Source organism: Pseudonaja textilis, chromosome 1 (assembly GCF_049901715.1).
Source record: "Pseudonaja textilis isolate UNSWEBS1 chromosome 1, rPseTex1.2, whole genome shotgun sequence".
Classification (NCBI taxonomy): domain Eukaryota; kingdom Metazoa; phylum Chordata; class Lepidosauria; order Squamata; family Elapidae; genus Pseudonaja; species Pseudonaja textilis.
This window is the reverse complement of record NC_141990.1, coordinates 329,296,903-329,316,446: the sequence shown is the minus strand read 5'-3', so window position 1 is coordinate 329,316,446 and position 19,544 is coordinate 329,296,903. Positions and strand designations below refer to the sequence as shown.

Here is a 19,544-nt window from a genome sequence, read left to right as displayed (position 1 = left end):
ATCCCTTCTGCAGCCCCACAGCTTTTGGGCACTGGCATCACGTCATAAAACTCTCTTGCCAGTGTGGTTGCAATTATGACCAGCTTGGATGTTTGGGGGAAAACTTGGTTTATTTAGAAGAGCTGGACTGTAAGAGAAAACATTAATTGGGAAATTTAATTTCCTTAAACTTTCCAAATCAATTAGATCCATACATGGTTGGATGTAGCCTCCAGCTCCAGATGTTCCATTTCTCTCAGTCTTTTTGAATGGTGCTTTATTAATGCTCAAAAGCAGTTGTACATATCAATAAAATAGAGAACAAAAAGAATTTTGAGACCACCTTGCTTACGATCCCATCAAGATTGCTTTTATTGTCATTTTATTCACTCAAGGGCATTGTGGATGCAGTTTAAGTGAAAATGGTAGCCCTTACATATATGGCAGTGACAGAACCCATCAAACTGAAGAATCCCAATTTATTGATTTGATTTGATTTCTATAGCCATCCATCTCAGCCAAGTGACTCTGGGCAGCTTACAATTCTCAAACAATAAAAAACGAATAAAGCAATAAAAATACCCAAAGAATAAATATATACAGTAGCTGAGATAGTTAACTAACAGTAAAACCAAGAAACAGAGCCTTTAACACATTTCAGCTTCAGGCCTGGGTGCACAGCCAAAGTTTTAAAGCCTTACAAAAAACAGTAGGGTTGGGGCCATCCTAATTGCCAAGGGAAGAATACAAAGCAGAAAGGACCCATTTTCTAGGCCCATGCCAGCCAAAATACTCTGGCTGATGGGATCTTCAGCACCCCCGATCTGCTGAATTGAATGGGACAGGTAGAAATGCTTGGAAAAAGATAGTCCCTCAGGTAACTGGTTCCAAGCCATGAGGAACTTGATAAGTGACAATCACACTATAAATTACATCAGGAAAAACCATTGTTATCCACTGTAACTCATGTAGTAGTGATGCTATATGTGCCACGTATCCATCACCATTTACTACCTGCCTAGCCATATTCTGCACCAGTTACATTTCTGGATGCTCTTTAAGGGCAATCCTATGTGGAGTACATTGCATTGCAGTGAGTTAGGGGTTGCCACAAAAAAGAGGGGGTCCACCTATTTTCGAAAGCACCAGAAGACAAAACAAGAAACAATGGATGTTTAATAATCAAGAAGAGAACCAACCTAAAACTAAGGAGAAATTTCTTGACAGTGAGAACAATAAACCAGTGAAATGGCTTGCCTTCAAAAGTTGTGGTTGCTCCATCACTGAAGATTTTCAAGAAGAGGCTAGAATGGTATAGGTTGTCCTGCTTGAACAGACGGGTTGGACTAGAAGACCAAGGTCCCTTCCAACTCTGTTATTCTGTTCTTCAGTAATCTACCCAGATTTTACAAGATGACAGGACATCTGTATGGTCCAAACTTTGCTACCGTTAGCTGACATTTAAATTTCCAGCATCATTTTATCAGCAGATGTTTGAGTTAAGTCAACAAGCTTTTGCTACTTGTTCAGATTCCCAACACTGATTTCCTTCCAGTTGCAATTCCCACACTGGATTTTACAGCTTCTGTTTCTTTTTCTTTCTCATTCTATTCTTGACTCCCATATTATGTCAGTGGGTTGATTTATATCTCTATGGTTCACATTTAATCTTAAAGAGGATTATTTCTCTAAGGGTGGTTTTTGACAAAGTTCCTGTTGCATCAATTACCAGAAAGATGGGAATTCTTTCTTTCTTATGAGATTGATCTATATTTCAAGACAAACAGGATGCAGATGTTTGTTGAATCTTTTGGGGCCGAGGACCAATTCTCTTAAAATTCATCTTCGGGAAGCTTGACAATTTCTAGACTTTCTAGAAGTAAAGCAGGCAAAGGGCTGTATCTTGTAAATGTTTGGATCAGAATCTGATCTTGGAATGGATAGGAAGTAAAAATCAATTTAGGCATAGCAATTTTTCAGAATTAATTCTCCTCTAATTTATATAATCTGCAGTAAATGGCCCACCTCTGGCCCAGTATCCTCAGTTTTTTGTGGGACCCAGAGCCTCCTGAAATAACACTGCTGCCATGTAGTGGTAAAATGGCAATTGGGGACAGCACAACTTTTCCCCCCCTTTTGGTTGTAAGTGAAACAAAACATTTTATGACCTTTTTTGTCACAACTGATTCACTTGATTCACTTACCAGCAGGTAGTTGTTAAGTGAACCTGGCTTCCCCGTTGACTTTGCTTGTCAGAAGGTTGCAAAAGATGATCATTGGACCCCAGGACACTGCAACCGTCATAAATACATGCCAGTTGCCAAACCGGTATTGTTGAAAGAAAAATCAGGTCCAGTTCCAAGCTGGGAATAAAATGGAGGCTACTTTAAGAAAGAAGGTTTATTGATGAGCAGAACCAACTACAGCATATAGTTCTGGGACAGCTGACAAAATGGCAGAATGAGTGGATGGATCTTTATAGGTTTCTGGGTTTTTGTATTTTACCGGGTTTGTGCAATGTAGTGAGCTTTTTGTCTTTTAGTACTTCAGTGGTGGTGGGTGAATCCTATTATATCCTAAAGGTCATGTCTTAATCCCATCAGCTGGAACTGAAGGTGATTTATGAATAGATAAATCTTTCTTAATGATAATTCTAAAGTCTTTCTTAATGGGCACAAAATATCCATCTCTAAAGACTTCAGGCATCCGCTGGAGGCTATTAAGAAAGACTGGGGCTGCTTTGTGCCTTTAAGAACATGCCTTCTTTATTTCTCCTTTGGGGAGAATCCGCTCTCTTTTATTTCTCCTTTGGATTCTATCCTCTCTCTTTTAATATTAAGAATAAAGAATATTTTAATCTGGGGAGGGTGGGCTTCCTACGGTATGAAAAATGGTCATGTCACTTTTTTCACTGCCATTGTAACTTTGGTCACTAAATGAATGGTTGTGAGTCAAGGACTACCTGAACTTCAAGAAGGAGACAATGCAAAGCTTCACGTCCAGAAAACATTTCTATTTGGAGAATTCTGGAACTATCATTCTCTGAACAAAATTGGGAAAAGTGTATTTAAAAATAGAGAAAATCCTTCACTTATTCTATTCTTGGCAGTTGTTTCTGTGCTGTTACGTGATTTAATCTTGTATTCCTTAGCTAAAATAGCACGGAAAACATCTCATGTGTCCAAGTCCTCTTGAATGATTCACTTGTGCCATCAAGTTGGTGTCAACTCTTAGTGAACTCATAGATGGATCTTCTCCAGGATGATCTATCTCTAACTTGGCCCTTGACCTCAATTTCTTCTTCTGCATCAGAAATTGAAGGATAAATTTAGATAACTGTCATAAAGGAATGTCTGCCAAGTGTAATTTATATTATTTGCTCATTGACCACAAGTTCTATCTTGATTATATAACTTCATGCCATTTCTTCTTTTTTGTGTAGGTTCTCAATAGTAAATTCTTCTTCTTCTTCTTCTTCTTCTTCTTCTTCTTCTTCTTCTTCTTCTTCTTCTTCTTCTTCTTCTTCTTCTTCTTCTTCTTCTTCTTCTTCTTCTTCTTCTTCTTCCTCCTCCTCCTCCTCCTCCCTCCTCCTCCTCCTCCTCCTCCTCCTCCTCTTCCTCTTCCTCCTCCCCCTCCATATCCATCAGAGGACATTGGCAATCATGTTGGCGATCCTATTTTTATCAACAGCTGCATGAAAAAGTGACGCTGAGTTTTGTCCAAACTAGTCCCTTCAATTTTGAAGCCATGATTTTCTTCTTCTGCCTGGACCTCGTTTGCCTTCAATCTTCCCTTAGAAGATTAAATGAAGCATGGCGTATTTTGCTGGGTGTCGCATCCCATGTCCAAAATATCTAACTTTCACTTTTTTATAGTTTTGATGATTTCCCTTGGTTTCCCAGGCGGCTTATCACTTCCAATCTTATCACCTCTTCAATAGTAAATAGCATGATCTAACTGAAAGTATCTGACAATAGTCCTTGATTTTCAACCGGTCAGTTAGAAACCTTTCAACGTTACAACAGACCCCTCCCCAAAAGCTATTTGCAAAGTGGTTTTGAAATTCCAATGCTGCCCGCCCAGGCGGTCATGTGACTATATTTTGGCTGCTGGGCAACTAGCCAGCATACATAGCCATTTGCAACATCCCACGGTCTTATGACCATGAATTATGATGGTTTTGACTGAAACCAGAAACTGTTTATACAATCATGGCATTTGCTTAAAGACTGTCATATATATAAGGGTCATAAAATCAGGTCCAGTCTGCTTTATGACCAGCACAACTATCAATAATTGCCAGGCTCAGTTAGGGTCATAACTCAAACACTTCCTGCTAATGCCTAAGATGATGTCTCTGTATAGTTGATCCATCTTTCAGAATAATAACAGAATACAAAGTTGGGAGGGACTTTGGAGGTCTTCTAGTCCAACCCCCTGCTCAAGCCACTTTAGATAAATGGTTGTCCAGTCTCTTCTTTAAAACTTCCAATGTTGGAGCATTTACAACTTCTGGAGGCAAGTTGTTCCACTGATTAATTGTTCTGTCAGGAAATGTTTCCTTAGTTCTAAGTTGCTTCTCTCCTTGATTAGTTTCCACCCATTGCTTCTTGTCCAGCCCTCAGGTGCTTTGGATAATAGCTTGACTCCCTCTTCTTTGGGGCAGCCCCTGAGATATCGGAACACTGCTATCATGTCCCCTCTAGTCCTTCTTTTCCTCAAACTAGACATACCCAGTTCCTGCAGAAGTTGTGTTGGTTTCTTATGTTCCATGTTCTTATTATAATTTTACCTTTGTGTCTTTAGTCTTTTTTCTTCCTGGATGGCAAGCTCAGGAACTAATTATCCCAAAGTCTTTGAGCTAGCTGCATCAAAAAAAAAAAAAAAAACCCTTTAGTACAGTTAGTCATGGTGGTCCCAAAGGTCCTTTTTCAGGAGGCAACTGAACTTTCTGTTTTTTCTTTGAAGACGTTTTGCTTCTCATCCACGAACCTTCTTCAGCTCTGATGGGATGGTGGGGAATTGAAGGATTTATACTCCTTGCAGACAGCTGGTCATTTGCATTCTTTTAGAGAGTCGTTGAGTCCACTTGGAGGTCCACTACTCAGGTGTCCTCAGGGTCACCTGAGTAGTGCAAATGGGTGTGGAGCCTTCTTGGCTGCAGGATGTTTTCTGCCCTGTGTCCCTTCACTGTTGAAGACAGGCACAGGCTGTTGGGGATGAGTCTGTGTTGTCTGCATCTCAAACTGAAGTGCATATGGCTCCTGTAGTCTGCAATTTTCTGGAAATCCGTTCATACTCTCACACCATTCAAAGGGGATTCATCCCAAAGTGCATAGCTAAAAGTCTATGGAGTTTCTCAGTCATCCAGGTCATGATTCCCCCAAAGGTGTTTTTTAGGAGTGCGATGTGTGAGTGGCAGCCATGGGCATGAGCGGCTGTGAGTGGCCGCAAACAACTACAGAAGTAGTCAGGCAGTAGCGCAGCAGGTGTCAGGGGCATGGGGGGTCTGGCTGCTGTTGTCCTAAGGTAAATGGATAAGACATCCCCCGAAGATAAGACCTGGTGCTTATTTGGGGGCCCAAAAAAAAATAAGACTGGGTCTTATTTTCAGGGAAACACAAGTATTTCCACTGGTATACTTTTGAACTGTTAGGTGAAACTAAGTGAAGACGGGCGCTCATCCAGGGGTGGGATTCTACCAGTTCGCACCTATTCACTAGAACTGGTTGTTAACTTTCTACGCAATTCAGAGAACCGGTTGTTAGAAGAAATTACTGGCCTAATCCTGTAAGGAAGGCAAGAAGGAAACATTCTGGTGTTGCTTACAGAAACTGCCTCTCCGTTAATCCTTATTACATTCTTGGCAGAACTAGACTTCCTGTCTCAGGAACCTCTCTGGAGTTTTTTTCCCCTCCTTTGCTGGTACTTTGCTTGTGTGGAGTGACCATTTAAAGTTACAGTGGCACTGAAAAAAGTGACTTATGTCCATTTTTCACTCTTACGACTGTTGCAGCATCCCCACAGTCATGAGAGGCCAGGCGAGGAGATGCGTCCCTTGATGTCATATTGAGTTGGCCACACCCAGCCAATAACATGACCACCAAGCCATGCCCACCCAGTCACATGACCACCAAGCCATGCCCACGACCTAAGCCATGCCCACAGAACCGGTTGTTAACATTTTTGAATCCCACCCCTGCGCTCACCCCATCATGCGCTGCATGGATCTCAAACCTGCTGTCGGCTTTTCAGCTTCTTAATTGTTGAGTCCTCATACCTCACAATGGTGTTTGTTGAATGACTACCATTAAAAAGGCTGGAAAATTACTTCCAGTCACATGGGTGCCTCGACTTATGAGTGCAACAGTTTATGACCATAACTCTGAGCTCAATTATTCTTGGTGGACATTTTCAATGTTCTTTGCTTATCCCTTCATCCCTGGCATGATGACTCAGCATAGCAGGACCTGAGGGAGTCATGCCTTCTTGCATTGTAAGAGAGAAAAATAATAGAATAGAGAAGAATTTAAATAAACCAAACCACCAGTGGTGGGATTCAAATTTTTTTACTACCGGTTCTGTGGGTGTGGCATAGCTTGCTGAGTGTGGCTTGGTGGGCATGGCAGGGGAAGGATACTATGAAATCTCCATTCCCTCCCCACCCCACTAACCTGCTTTCCAGATCCTTTCTCCTGTGCAGGGCAACAAAAGAAGACCCAGCCAATCATCTGGGACTTGGGAGACAGAGAAGAGATGAGGGAGGGGCCAGTGGGAGGCGGTTCCCCAAACTACTCAAAATTTCCGCTACCAGTTCTCCAGAACTGGTCAGAACCTGCTGAATACCATCTCTGCAAACCACCCATCTCAATCTGTGTGGGATGATTGATGAGAGAAGCTGGAAAGAATTATCTTTTACAAATATTTTTAAACAAAGAACAGAAGGAGGATTATTGTCTTGGCTAAATTTCCTCCTAATGTTTTCCAGATGTAGCTCAGTTGAAGTCAAGGATGGCATCTGCAGTTGGACATCACTCTTGCATAAATATTGTTTTTTTCTCCCAACGCAATGCAGCATTATAGCTGTCTCTACCAATGCTCCTAAGGGAGGGATGCTATAGAGCAGGGGTGTCAAACTGGCGGCCCACGGGCCAAATGCGCCACACGCAGGCCACACTGACCCCCAACTCCGCGAAGGGAAAAAACATCACGAAATATCATGTGACGGCAACATGACGCTGCAGGTTTGACATCTGTGCTCTAGAAATTCTACATGTATAGAGTATTGAAGCATAGAGGACATGAAGTAATAGAAACCGATGGAAGCATCCAAAGAAGCTCATTGATGGGACATTCCGAAGCTGTGTTACTCAACCTTGGCAACATTAAGATGCGTGGACTTCAATTCCCAGAATTCCCTAACCAGCCATCTTTTTTTAAGAAGAGCTAGCTGTCCATGGATACTTTAAGTGATTTTTCTGCTTGTGGGCCTTTCCAGCTCTAAGTAGTCCTCAATTTACAACAGTTTATTTGGTGACCGTTCAAAGTTACATCCCGGCAGGGGTGGGATTCAAATTTCTTAACAACTGGTTCTGTGGGCATGGCCTAATTTGTGGGTGTGACTTGGTGGTCATGTGACTGGCTGGGCGTGGCTTGTATGTAAATATTGTAAATATATATGTAAAGATTGAATTTTTTATTTTAAAAAAAGAGCAACTTTTACTCAAAATCAGGCAAAGCAGGCAGGCAGATTGAACTGCTTGCAGAATCACAGCTTCACTCTCAGATCTACCTTTCTGCAATCTGCTGCCTGAGTCTGCACTGAAAAATAGAAGCTTCAATCCTAAGGAAGGTTCAGCTCTGATCTCAGGCCACTTCTCCCTCCCACAACCCCCTGATCACCACCCCTGACTGGGCCTCAGGGAAGCTTCCTGGATGGGGTGGGGTGGGTGGGGAGGGGAGGGGCCAGCCAGTGCTGTGATTTGCCAGTTCTCCGAACTGCACAGAACCGTAACAACCGGTTCTATAGAACTGGTCCGAACTGGTAGAATCCCACCCCTGCATCCCGGGAAACAAAGTGCTTGTAAGAGAACGCCAGTGCTTGCTCTTTGTTTCCACTCCCTGTAGATCAGGGGGTCCCCAAACCCCAGGCAGCAGCCCACTATTGGGCCCCAGCCAGTTCGAAACCAGGCTGCGGGAGACATGGGCAAGTGCGCATGTGTGAAGCTCCATTTGTGTGAGTTTTGAGTGCAAGCACCCTCTGCTCGCACGCAAATCTCCATTTGTGTGAGGGGAGGGCGCATGCATGCCTCTCGCATAAATGGAGCTGTGTGCTCATGCATGCACTTGCCACTCCCATGGCCCCCTCATGCTGGGCCAGGCCGCCAGCCTGGAAAGGTTGGGGAATCGGCCTCTTCTGCTGCAAATAGCATAACTAGAATAAAAGGTGCAAAATATTTCAGAAAACAGGCTTTGCGTCATCATTTACTAAGATCAAAAATGTCAGTCTTTTGCACCTCAGGGTTTAGGTGTTTGGCATTGGGGAATCTTGTTTGTTTTTTAAGCATGAAATGCTGACTGATCCTCCTCTTTTTTTTTCTTATCTTCCTCTCAAGTGAACACAGCAGATTCCTTGCTATCCAGAAAATGGAAGGGAGAAAACTTCGGTGGGGCACTGTCACACCTTCTGGAGAAGACCTCTCTAGGTGCAACAACATCCTGGGACTCTGCTGAATGTAGTCACTGTTGTCCCCTATTGGAAACATGACAGAGGTGATCTCCCACTTCCCAACAATGGAGTTGGAGAACTCCAGCGCTGCTAGACATCTTGGATCCTGCTTCAGGGGAGTGAATGTCAGTGAAGAGTACAAGGAACACCTTGCATCTCCTTGGTTCGCCACAACATTTGGCCTGATCGGCCTCTTTTCCAACCTCTTTGCCTTGTGCGCTCTGGTCAATTCCTCCAGGAAGATGCAGAGCCCATCTGGTTCCTCCTTCTTAGTCTTCCTCTGTGGCTTGGTGGTGACGGACTTCCTGGGCCTCCTGCTCACTTTTGTCATCGTGATTCCCTACCACTTCCTCCGCTTTGACTGGATGGAGGTAGATCCTGGATGCCACCTCTGCAACTTCTTGGGCTTCGTCATGGTCTTTTTCGGGCAGTGCCCTCTCTTGTTAGGTGCCACCATGGCTGGGGAGCGTTTTGTGGGTATCAACCGGCCCTTTTCCCGATCCGCTGGTATTTCCAAACGCAGGGCCTGGACTTTGGTGGGTATGGTGTGGGCCCTGGGTTTCTTTTTTGGCCTCTTACCCTTCTTTGGCCTGGGGAACTATAGCCTGCAGTACCCCAACTCCTGGTGTTTTCTCACTTTGGTCCATGATGCCAGGAATGTAGTTTTCTGCTTCCTGTTTGCCCTGTTGGGCCTCCTCTCTGTGGGTCTTTCCTTCCTCTTCAATACAGTCAGCGTTGTCACCCTTTGCCGAGTCTACCATGACTCTGAGTCCGTGCAACGCCGGAGGGACAGCGAGGTGGAGATGATGGTCCAGCTTTTGATGATCATGGTCATCGCAAGTGTCTGTTGGCTTCCCTTGTTGGTGAGTCCTCAAGTGTTAGCCTTTCTTTTATGGGTAGTCTTCAATTTACAACCATTTGAGCTATGGCGGCGCAGTCGTTAGAATGCAGTCCTGCAGGTTACTTCTGCTAACTGCCAACTGTCAGCAGTTCCACAGTTCGATTTTTACAGGCTCAAGGTTGACTTAGCCTTCCATCCTTCCGAGGTCGATAAAATGAGGACCCAGATTGTTGTGGGCAATAGGCTGACTCTCTAAACTGCTTAGAGAGGGCTGTAAAACACTGTGAAGCAGTATATAAGTCTAAGTGCTAGTGTTATTTGTTTAGCAACCATTTAAAGTTACATCAGTACGAAAAATAAGTGAATGATAACTGGTCTTTGCAGTTATGACTGTCACAACATCCCCAGGGTCATGTGATAAAAATTTGGGCCCTTGGCAACCACCATGCATTTACAATAATTGTGGTGTCCTGCGGTCATGGTGACTATCATTTTGCAACCTTCTCAACTGGCTTCTAACCACAAAATAAAAGTAGCCAGATTGCTTAACACTTGCATGATTCAATTAATTGCAGTGATTCACCCAACAATGGTGGCAGAAAAGGAGGTAAAATTGGGAGCAATTCCCTTAACAACTGCCTTGCTTAACGATGGAAATTCTGGTCACAATTGTGGTCATAAGCTGAGGACTACCTGTAGTTTGTTTCAACCAAAAAGATGTTGGCAGGAAAAGTATCCTACAGTATTTTAAAGAATTTTCTGAAAGTTGTATATAACCCTTTGATGTAATAATAGTTATCATAAGATAGAATTAGTGAGGTTGCTCTCCATCACTTTCCCTCCCAATCTCTCAGTTTCTGCCTTTCTATGGACAGGTGGGCATGCTTGCCCGCAGTCCCCTCTCATTTTTATTTTCTAAATAAAACAGACGTTATTAAATCTTTTGCAGAAAAAATAATGCCAGAAACTTTACTGTAAAAAAAGTAGTTACATTGGAGGCTGGCTCTTTGTCTTAGAATGTCCAAGCTTCCAAGTTGTTTTGATTAAAGCAACTGTAATTCCTTAGTCGGGAAGGACTAGTTAAAATAACCTTTAAAAAAAAATAGTTTATTTTGCAAAATTATTTTTTTTAAATCAAACTTTGCAAACATTTAAAATCTGAAACACCTGTTTCCTTTTGCCAATTTATCAATCTGGTAAACAGATTGATTACCGCTCCCATTGTCCCCTAATCCACACACACAGAGTTCTGGAAACTAATGGGTTTGTAGTCCAAAATCTCTCAGTGATGTTGAATAAGAGACAGCTTTATTTATTTCCAGAGGCATTGGAAGGAAACCTGACCCTGACTAAACATCCATAATGTCAATGCAATACTTGCCAAAGTTTTATTAAATCTTCTCCAAAAAAGGCCAAATGGAAGACAGAATCAGACTGTGATTTATCCAGAGCAGGGAGTGGGAATTTGGGAGTTATCTGCTGTTAATAAAGAGAGTTGGAGCACAATGGTTTTCAAGTATGCATTTTATAAATAAGGATGTGGACAAGTAGCATGTGGACCAGTCAGTCCTGTAGAAAGTTAGCACCCACCGCAACCCTGGAAGAATGAAGTATTTTGAGAAATATTAAAAAGGCAGAATATTATATTTCTCTGAATAAGAAATGGAGAAACATGCTCTTGGAAAGCAGCCCCCACCTTCTTAATAGCCGACAACAGATGTCAGCACTTAAAAGATAAAGAGATAGATAGCCCTATTCATAAGCAAATGTCCTCACCCAAGATCCAACAAACATAGGATGAGCCCTCAGCCACAATAGGAATTGCCCAACGCCCCTTCATTGCATCACCCTCAGAAACTTATCAACCAAACTTATCTCAGACAAACGTCTAGGATTTGTACATGACCCCGAGTGAGTCTGACAACAGCCAATAGAATACATGTTCTTACACAGGAACAGGAACTTCAAGTGCAAAGTCCAAGAGAAGGTATAAATACTCCCTACTCTCAATTCCACATGGTCAGCTGCACCAGAACCATGTGCTTGGTGGTTTTGCTTCGTCATTAAATTTCAAATCAGCCATGTTTCTAGTGTCTCACCCCAGGCTTGGAACTGTACCAGATGGATATTTCTTTCAACAGTCTCAAATGTATTGGCCTTCCTAGATTTGGAACAGGAAACCATCATTGGACCTTTGGTTGAATCAAGGATTGCAGTTCCTATGCTTGTAAAACATTTCAGTGGTGAATGGGTTGCCCACACCAAAACAAAAAAAAAAAAAAAATAATAAAAATTATCAAACCAATCCTAATATTCTTTTCAATAACCAAACCACCCAAATAAAAACAAACAAAACCAAACAAAAACCAACCCCCCCCACCCCCCCCCCCCACCCCCCCCCCATAACACAATAAAAACAAAAAACCCCCCCCCCCCCCCCCCCCCCCCCCCCAACCCCCCCCCCAAATAACCCCAACCCCCCCCCCCCCCCCCCCTCCACACCCCCCCCCCCCCCCCCCCCCACAAACCCCCCCCCCCCCCCAAAACACCCAACCCCCCCCCCCACCCCCCCCCCCAAAAACCCCCCCCCACCCCCCCCCCCCCCACCCCCCCCCCCCCCCCCCCCCCCCCCCCCCCCCCCCCCCCCCCCACCCCCCCCCCCCCCCCCCCCCCCCCCCCCCCCCCCAAAAAAATCCCCCCCCCCCCCCCCCCCCCCCCCCCCCCCCCCCCCCCTTTTCCCAAGATAGACAGAGTGGCTCCACTCTAGCTTAGCAACAGCCGGGCAATGAGGCTCTTTTGTCAGGATATGCGACTGAGAAATGGCATGTAGGTGGCCCCAAGTGTTCTTTCTTAATACCAAACACATTTCTCAAATGCAAAAGGGCAAAAAGGGAAAACAAATTCTCCTCTACCCAATTTTATAGGACACCCAGTGGTACTTAAGGCAAGTTAAGTTAAGCTCAGTTAAACCTGTGTTTTTCAAACTTAGTCAGTTTTAGAGCTGTGGACTTCAAGTCCCAGAATTCTGGCTGGCTGGGAAATTCTGGGAACTGAAGTCTATATATCTTAAAATTGCCAAGTTTGAAAAAGACGGGTTCAACTAATTCACTGGTGAATAGCTGGATTCACTGATGCTCCGTTTTGCCAATTCGGTGACAGTTTTACATTTTCCTGCATTTTGTGCCAAAGTTTTTGCAAGAGTGCAAATGGACCTAAATTTAATTTATGGATTTATATATCAGTTGATTTGCTTCTAAGATGCTTATTAAACAATTTCTTTTTTTAAATGCCAGCATGCCTCCAAGCTTGGGTGTTAGGAGGAATTTCCTAATGGTAAAAGCGGTTTGATCGTAGAATTAGAGCTCTGAGAGTTTGCCATCTTTGCTTCACTGGATATGTTCAATAGAGGCTGGAAGCAGCTGTTTGTGTCAGAAACTATGACAATGCCAAGATAACAACAGGCGATTACAATGTATAAATGTCACAATTATATATTCGCTGTCAGACTTCCTTCAGTTTTGACTGGAAGCAAGGAATAAGAATTCGATCTTTATTTGAAGGAAGATAAAAATGATTAACATAAGTTCTCTAAATAAACATTATTTTCAAATAAGAAACAATTTAGAGCAACAAAACTCACTCTTCCCTGGGACCAGAGGTGGTATTCAGCAGGTTCTGACCAGTTCTGGAGAACCAGTAATGGAAATTTTGAGTAGTTCAGAGAACCAGCAAATACCACCTCAGACTGGCCCCGCCCCCATCTATTCTCTGCCTCCCGAGTCCCAGCTGATCGTCGGGGTCTTCTTTCGTTGCCCTGCAGAGGAGAACGGAGCTGGAAAGCAGGTTAGTGAGGTGAGGAAGAAATGGAGATTTTGCAGTATCCTTCCCCTGCCAGGCCCACCAAGCCATGCCATGCCATGCCCACCAAGCCATGCCCACAGAACCGGTAGAAACATTTTTTGAATCCCACCACTGCCCTGGACCTTCCATACAGCAGACTGGCTGGCTCCATCTTTTGAGAAGGAAGGGTATCTTCCCTTACTCCATCAACTTAAGAGTTGATAGCTGTTTTAGCAGCATGAAAAATAACCCTCCTGCGTATGTCATGATGGCTGATATAATCAGCATATAAATAGCAACATTGGTGCAGTGACACTATAGGTAGTCCTCAACTTACGGCCACAATTGGGAGCAGAATTTCCGTTGTTAAACAAATGAGCCATGCCTGATTTTAAACTTTTTTGCCATGGTTATCAAGCAAATCACTCCAGTTCAATGAATCATGCGGTCGTTAAGCAAATCCAGCTTCCTCCACTGACTTTGCTTGTTGGATGTCAGCTGGGGAGGTTGCCAATGGCGACTGTGCGAGCCTCGGGCACTGCAACCCTCGTAAATATAGGTCAATTGCCAAGGACCAAAATGTTAATTGCATGACTGTGGGGATGCTGAGATGTAGGATTACCAGTTATAAATCACTTTTTTCAGTGTGTTGTAACTTCAAAGAGTTGCTAAATGAATGAGTGTAAGCCGAGGACTACCTGTATTACATATGCATTTTGATTTGGGTCCCTGCACTCAGCAAGGTTGATTCTAAAGTGGTATAGTGTGTGTGTAGAGACAGTGAGAGAGACAGAGACAGAGAGGAAGGGACAGACAGAGAGAGAGACAGGGACAGAGAGAGAAAGAGACAGAGAGAAAGAGAAAGAGACAGAGAGACAGAAATGCAGAAAAATGCAGAAAAGAAAAATGATATTACACAAAAGAAGTAGCACCTGATTTTCTTTGCAGCAGTTACAAACAAGCTTATTTTCTCCCTCTCCCTTTAAATTTTTCATGCATATTTCTGCTGTCTTCATATTCAACCTTTTTTTAATTAACGGAAACAAAAATCACCCAGGTCATTTTAAACTGTTTTCAGCAAAATAAACAAATCATCAAAGCTTTTTAATCTTTGATGAAAGCACTTATTATTTTACACATGGTTAAACAAGTTTATTTTGTATTCTTTCCTCCTAGGCAATCTTCCAATACCAAGTTTCCCAACCGTGGCAACTTTAAGATGTGCGGATTTCAGCTCCCAGAATTCCCCAGCCAGACATTCCTCATGCTGGCTGAAGAATTCTGGGAGTTGAAATCCTCACATCTTAAAGGTTGGGAAATCCTATTCTAATAGATCAGGGGTGTCAAACTTGCGGCCCTTGGGTCGGATGCATCACATGCTGGCCATGCCCACTCCCGGTTTAGCGGAGGGGGGGGGAAGGTGCGATACATCACATGACGCCACAACGCCATGAATTTGACACCCCTGTAATAGATGTTTGCTGGGCAAAGTTACCTTGGTGTTGAAGTATAGTTGTATAACTTGATCTTTTTGTTATCCCACCTTTCTCTTCTCCAGATACTCATTCTCCAGAAATCTCTTCAAGAGCCCCCTTCTGACTTTCCTTCTAATCAGATCCCCAGGGAAACTGAGAAGTTCCTGCTCATCTATCTCCGGGTGGCCACTTGGAACCAGATTCTCGATCCCTGGGTCTACATCCTCTTCCGCCGAGCAGTGCTGAGACGCATCTACCCCAGCTTCAGGCCCAGGCCTTCTATTGTCTCTCTGTACCCAGTGCTCAACCCCTCCCTACGGAAGAAATTTACTCAGGAATCTGTGTTGCAGTAGCAAGATCTTGTATTGAGCCAAAGAAGTCCAGCTCATAGGATTCCCTCTTTAACAGGGGCAAGAGCGCTCTGGATGGCTATGCTTTACCGGTAGTCCTCGACTTACAAACAACAATTAGGGCCAAAATTTCCATTGCTATGGAAGACAGTGAGTTGTTTTGCCCCATTTTATGATGCTTCTTGCCACAGTTGTTAAGCGAATCACCGTACTTGTTCAATTAGCAACAGTTAAGTGAAATCTGGCTTCCCCACTGACTTTGCCTGTCAGAAAGTCATAAAAGAAGTCGTATGGTCCTGGGACACTACAACCGACATAAATACATGCCGGTTGCCAAGTAACCTTTATCATGTGCCCATGGGGATGCTGCAGTGGTTGTATAAGTGTGAAAAATGATCGTAAATCATTTTTTTCAGTGCCACTGTAACATTGAACAGTCACTAAACAAATTGTTGTAAGTCGAGGATTACCTGAACTATACCTATACTGCTTGATAGTTTGCATTGTACTAAAGGTCCTGGCAGTGTACTATGACTTTTCTCTAAGCTACAATATAAATATAAGGCCCGTGGTTAGAATGCAGTATTGCAGGCTACAACTGCCGGCTGCCTTGCAATTCGGCAGTTCGAATCTCACCAGGGCTCAAGGTTGACTCAGCCTTCCATCCTTTCAAGGTTGATAAAATGAGGACCCAGATTGTTGCGGGCAATAGGCTGACTCTGTAAACTGCTTAGAGAAGGCTATAAAGCATTATGAAGGGGTATATAAGTCTAAGTGCTATTGCTATTGCTAAAGTTCTGAGTAATGAACCCAACCAATCCAGCCACTCTGAGACTTTCGGCTTTCTCAAAGAACTGCTTTATTGAGTACATCATATCGGCACTTTTGAAATGCAAAACCAGCTCTGGTTATTTCTCATGCTTTCAGTATAGTTAAAGCATAGGCAGCCCCCTCCCTTCTTGTCACGAAGTCACACTGTCCAGTGAGGTGTCCTGGAGTCTCCTTGGTAACCTCTTCCAGTCTCTGGCCAGCACCTGTTGGGATGACCTTGGTTCCCATGAGATAGTTAGGTGTTGATATCATGCCTGACATTCTCCTTCCTCCCCACCCCAAAGGGCATCAAGCTGAGAAACAGAGAAAATGGCTGTGACAGGCCCGATCCGTTTCAAAATGGACAGCTATTCCATTGGATGTGGCCTTTCGGCTCCACAGGCTCCTGCCATGGTACAACCCATAGCCCCAAATGTAGCATGTAGCTTCACATTGGAATCTTTCCGAGAGTAGGAACGACAGTGCCTCAGAATGGAAGAAAGGCAGGAAGATACAAGTAGGCCTTAAATTACAGCTGGTTGCTTAGCAACCATTTGAAGTAATTGTCAGGCTCAATTATGGTTGTAATTCAAGGATTACCTGTAGTTTGGCAACCTGACACAGATGAAGAGAAGGAGCCAGTTTTTAAGCACGAAGTTGGTTGATGGGGAAATTGATCCCTAGTGGGACTTCAGAGGAGAAGACTAAATTGCAGGATGACCAGGGCAATTCAAAATGCATGGATTTATTCAAAATAAATGATTGTTGCAGTAATAAATCCTGTGGCAGTATACCATATACTTGTGTTAGTCATCTTTTGGATCCTTTCATTATCCTAGCAAGCTGGATTTCAAAGCACTGGAAAATTACTGTGGATATTTCAAGTTTAGTTTGCCCCAAGCAATCCCTATATCCAGATTGAAGCAAATGAGTTCAGCTAGCAAAAAAATTAAAAGGTTGGTGTTTATTTGTTAAACATCAGCTAAAATTTATATATAAGCCAGCCAGCTGATCTATCTATCTATCTATCTATCTATCTATCTATCTATCTATCTATCTATCTATCTATCATCTATCTATTTTTTGAGGTTCTCACGGGTATTTGTATGTGGATCTTTGGTTGTTCGGGTTTTCTCCCGTGTAAGATTCGAAGTATCTAGGCAACGTTTCGATGAAGTCTCATTCATCATCTTCAGGCTTCTGTCTTCATACATACATACATACATACATAAAAATGCCTCAGCTGGCTGGCCAAGCCAGGATAAAAGGCAACTAAATGCTGGAAGAAAGAAAAACACGAGCAATATGTCTATGGAGAATCTCAGTCTCATCCAGGTCATGGTTGTCCCAAAGGTGCTTTTTCAAAAGGCAACTGGACTTTCTGGTTTTCCTTTGAAGACGTTTTTGCTTCTCATCCAAGAAGCCTCTTCAACTCTGAGCAACAGGCAAGAATTTACCTGATCTACATAAATATCTATATATATTCACAAGCATAGATGTTTCAAAGGAACTAGAATACTGTAAGTCAGTGGTTCCCAAAGTGGGCAGTACCATCCCGTGGGGGGCGGTGGGATGCCTTAGTGGGGCGCTGAGAGGCAAGGGGGCCGGCAAGGGAGCGCTACGAGGTGGCATGGGGGCGGCAGGGAACAATTCAGGGGTGAGAAAAAATCCCGCCGCTGCGTTCGAGGCAAGGCCCCGCAGGATCATCCCATTGACTTGCACGCTCCGGTGCAAGGAGCTCCGCCCTGAATGCAGTGTTGGGAAAGGAGAGCAAAGCCACAGTAGCTTTGCTGTCCTTTTCAAATATCCCGCCGCCGCCGTGCGGGGCATCGCCCCAAACGCAGCGTTGGGAAAGGAGAGTGGCTTTGCTCTCCTTTTCAAACACCCCACCACTGCCGCATTCCACCCCATTGAGCCCCTTGCACTGGAGGCACCTCCCCAAGCAAGTCCGAACGGAGCGGTGCACGAAGTCAATGGGGTGAGCCTGAGAGAGGGAAAGAGAGAGAGGAGAGAGAGAGAGAGAGAGAGAGAGAGAGAGAAGGAAGAAGAGAAAGAGAAAAGGGAAAGAAAAAGGGACAAAGAAAGAGGAGGGGATGGAAGGAAGGGACAGAAAGAAAAAGAAATAAAGAAGGAGGGAGGAGAAATATAAGGAGATATCTATTCTAGTCCAATCACCTGCTCCAGCAGGGTTAGAAGGGAGGGAGTGTGTGTGTGTGTGTGTGTGTGTGTGTTCTTGTAATTTACCAATACATTTTGGTTTTGCCTTCTTCAGAATTGGCACTGTAATACACTGGGGAAAAGTATTTTTTCAGGGTGGGGATCTGATCAAATGGATCCTGTTTAAAGCCTCAACAAAATCTGAGAGCTTCCTGATAGTCTTGGCCATGTTTCGTCCACAAAACCTTTAGTTAATAGAAGCCAAAGATGTTTCAATGTCCTTGCAAAGATGCTGGCAAAGATGTTTCAATGTGGAAAATGGCCTGTGGATGCATCAGCTCTCTCTCGCTCTCTCTCTCTGCCCCTTCATCCCTTCATGCCCCCCCTTTGTTATCCCTTTTTCTTTCTTTCCCTTTTCTCTTTCTTTTCTTCCTTCTCTCTTTCTCTTTTCTCTCTCTCTCTTTCTCTCTCCCAGGCTCACCCCATTGATTTGGTGCACCGCTTTGCTTGGACTTGCTTGGGCAGGTCCCTCCAGTGCAGCAGGCTCAATGGGGTGGACCTGCGGGGCCGGCACCTAGAACGCGGCAGTGCCAGCATGTTTGAAAAGTAGAGCAAAGCCAGAGCTCAGTAATTTTTGCTGCAAAGAATCACGAAAGCTTCTAAGTTATGCACAAGAAGGGATACACATATCAATGCAATTCAGCAACATAAAATAAAGAAATACAAATAAAACAAATCAACAAGAATCGGCAAAACATCTCTGATTAGATTTTATTCACTACTAGAATCTAATCAGAGATGCTTTGCCGATTCTAGTCCAATGACCTGCTCCAGCAGGATTAGAAGGGAGTATGTATATATGTGTGTGCGTGGTTGTCAAAACTCCAAAAACAAGAAGGTCTGGGGAGGCCAGTCATAAATTAGAACACTTGCTAAGCAACTGGCCATTAAGTGAGGGCCACTTGTATTTGGTTTGCCAGTCACCAAATCATGCTCACCCAGCAAGCCACGCCTACTCAGTCATGTGACCAGCAAGCCATGCCCACCCAATTACATCACCAGCAAACCACACCCTCAAATTAGGCCATGCCCACAGAAATTTGAATCCCGCCCCTGGGTGGGGGGCATTGAGGATGAGTTTATAGCACCAAGGGGGCGGTGGACTGAAAAAGTTTAGGAACCACTGCTGTAAAATCAAGGTGACTAAACTTGGCAACTTTAAGGCTTATGAATTTCAACTCCCAGAATTCCCCAGCCAGCCATGTAGGGAGTAAACGTTTGGCTATTCCAGGCCTAATCCCTTTATGAACATAATAAAGCAAAATAGAGATGGAAAGAAGAACAAGAGGTGATCCCTCCTGCAT

The 19,544-nt window shown here is 43.9% G+C and overlaps 1 protein-coding gene across 2 annotated transcripts in view; it reads left to right on the top strand.

Annotated features, from left to right (window-relative positions):
* TBXA2R (thromboxane A2 receptor) overlaps nt 1-16,821 on the top strand; it is a 46,060-nt gene extending 29,239 nt beyond the window's left edge. For both annotated transcript variants that reach the window (XM_087922775.1, XM_026698398.2), the window contains 2 exons: nt 8,595-9,570; nt 14,947-16,821. In XM_087922775.1, coding sequence (XP_087778901.1) covers nt 8,743-9,570; nt 14,947-15,216 — 1,098 coding nt within the window. In that variant the 5' untranslated portion in view covers nt 8,595-8,742 and the 3' untranslated portion in view covers nt 15,217-16,821. The remainder of the gene's footprint in view (nt 1-8,594; nt 9,571-14,946) is intronic.
* The last annotated feature ends 2,723 nt before the right edge of the window (nt 16,822-19,544 follow it).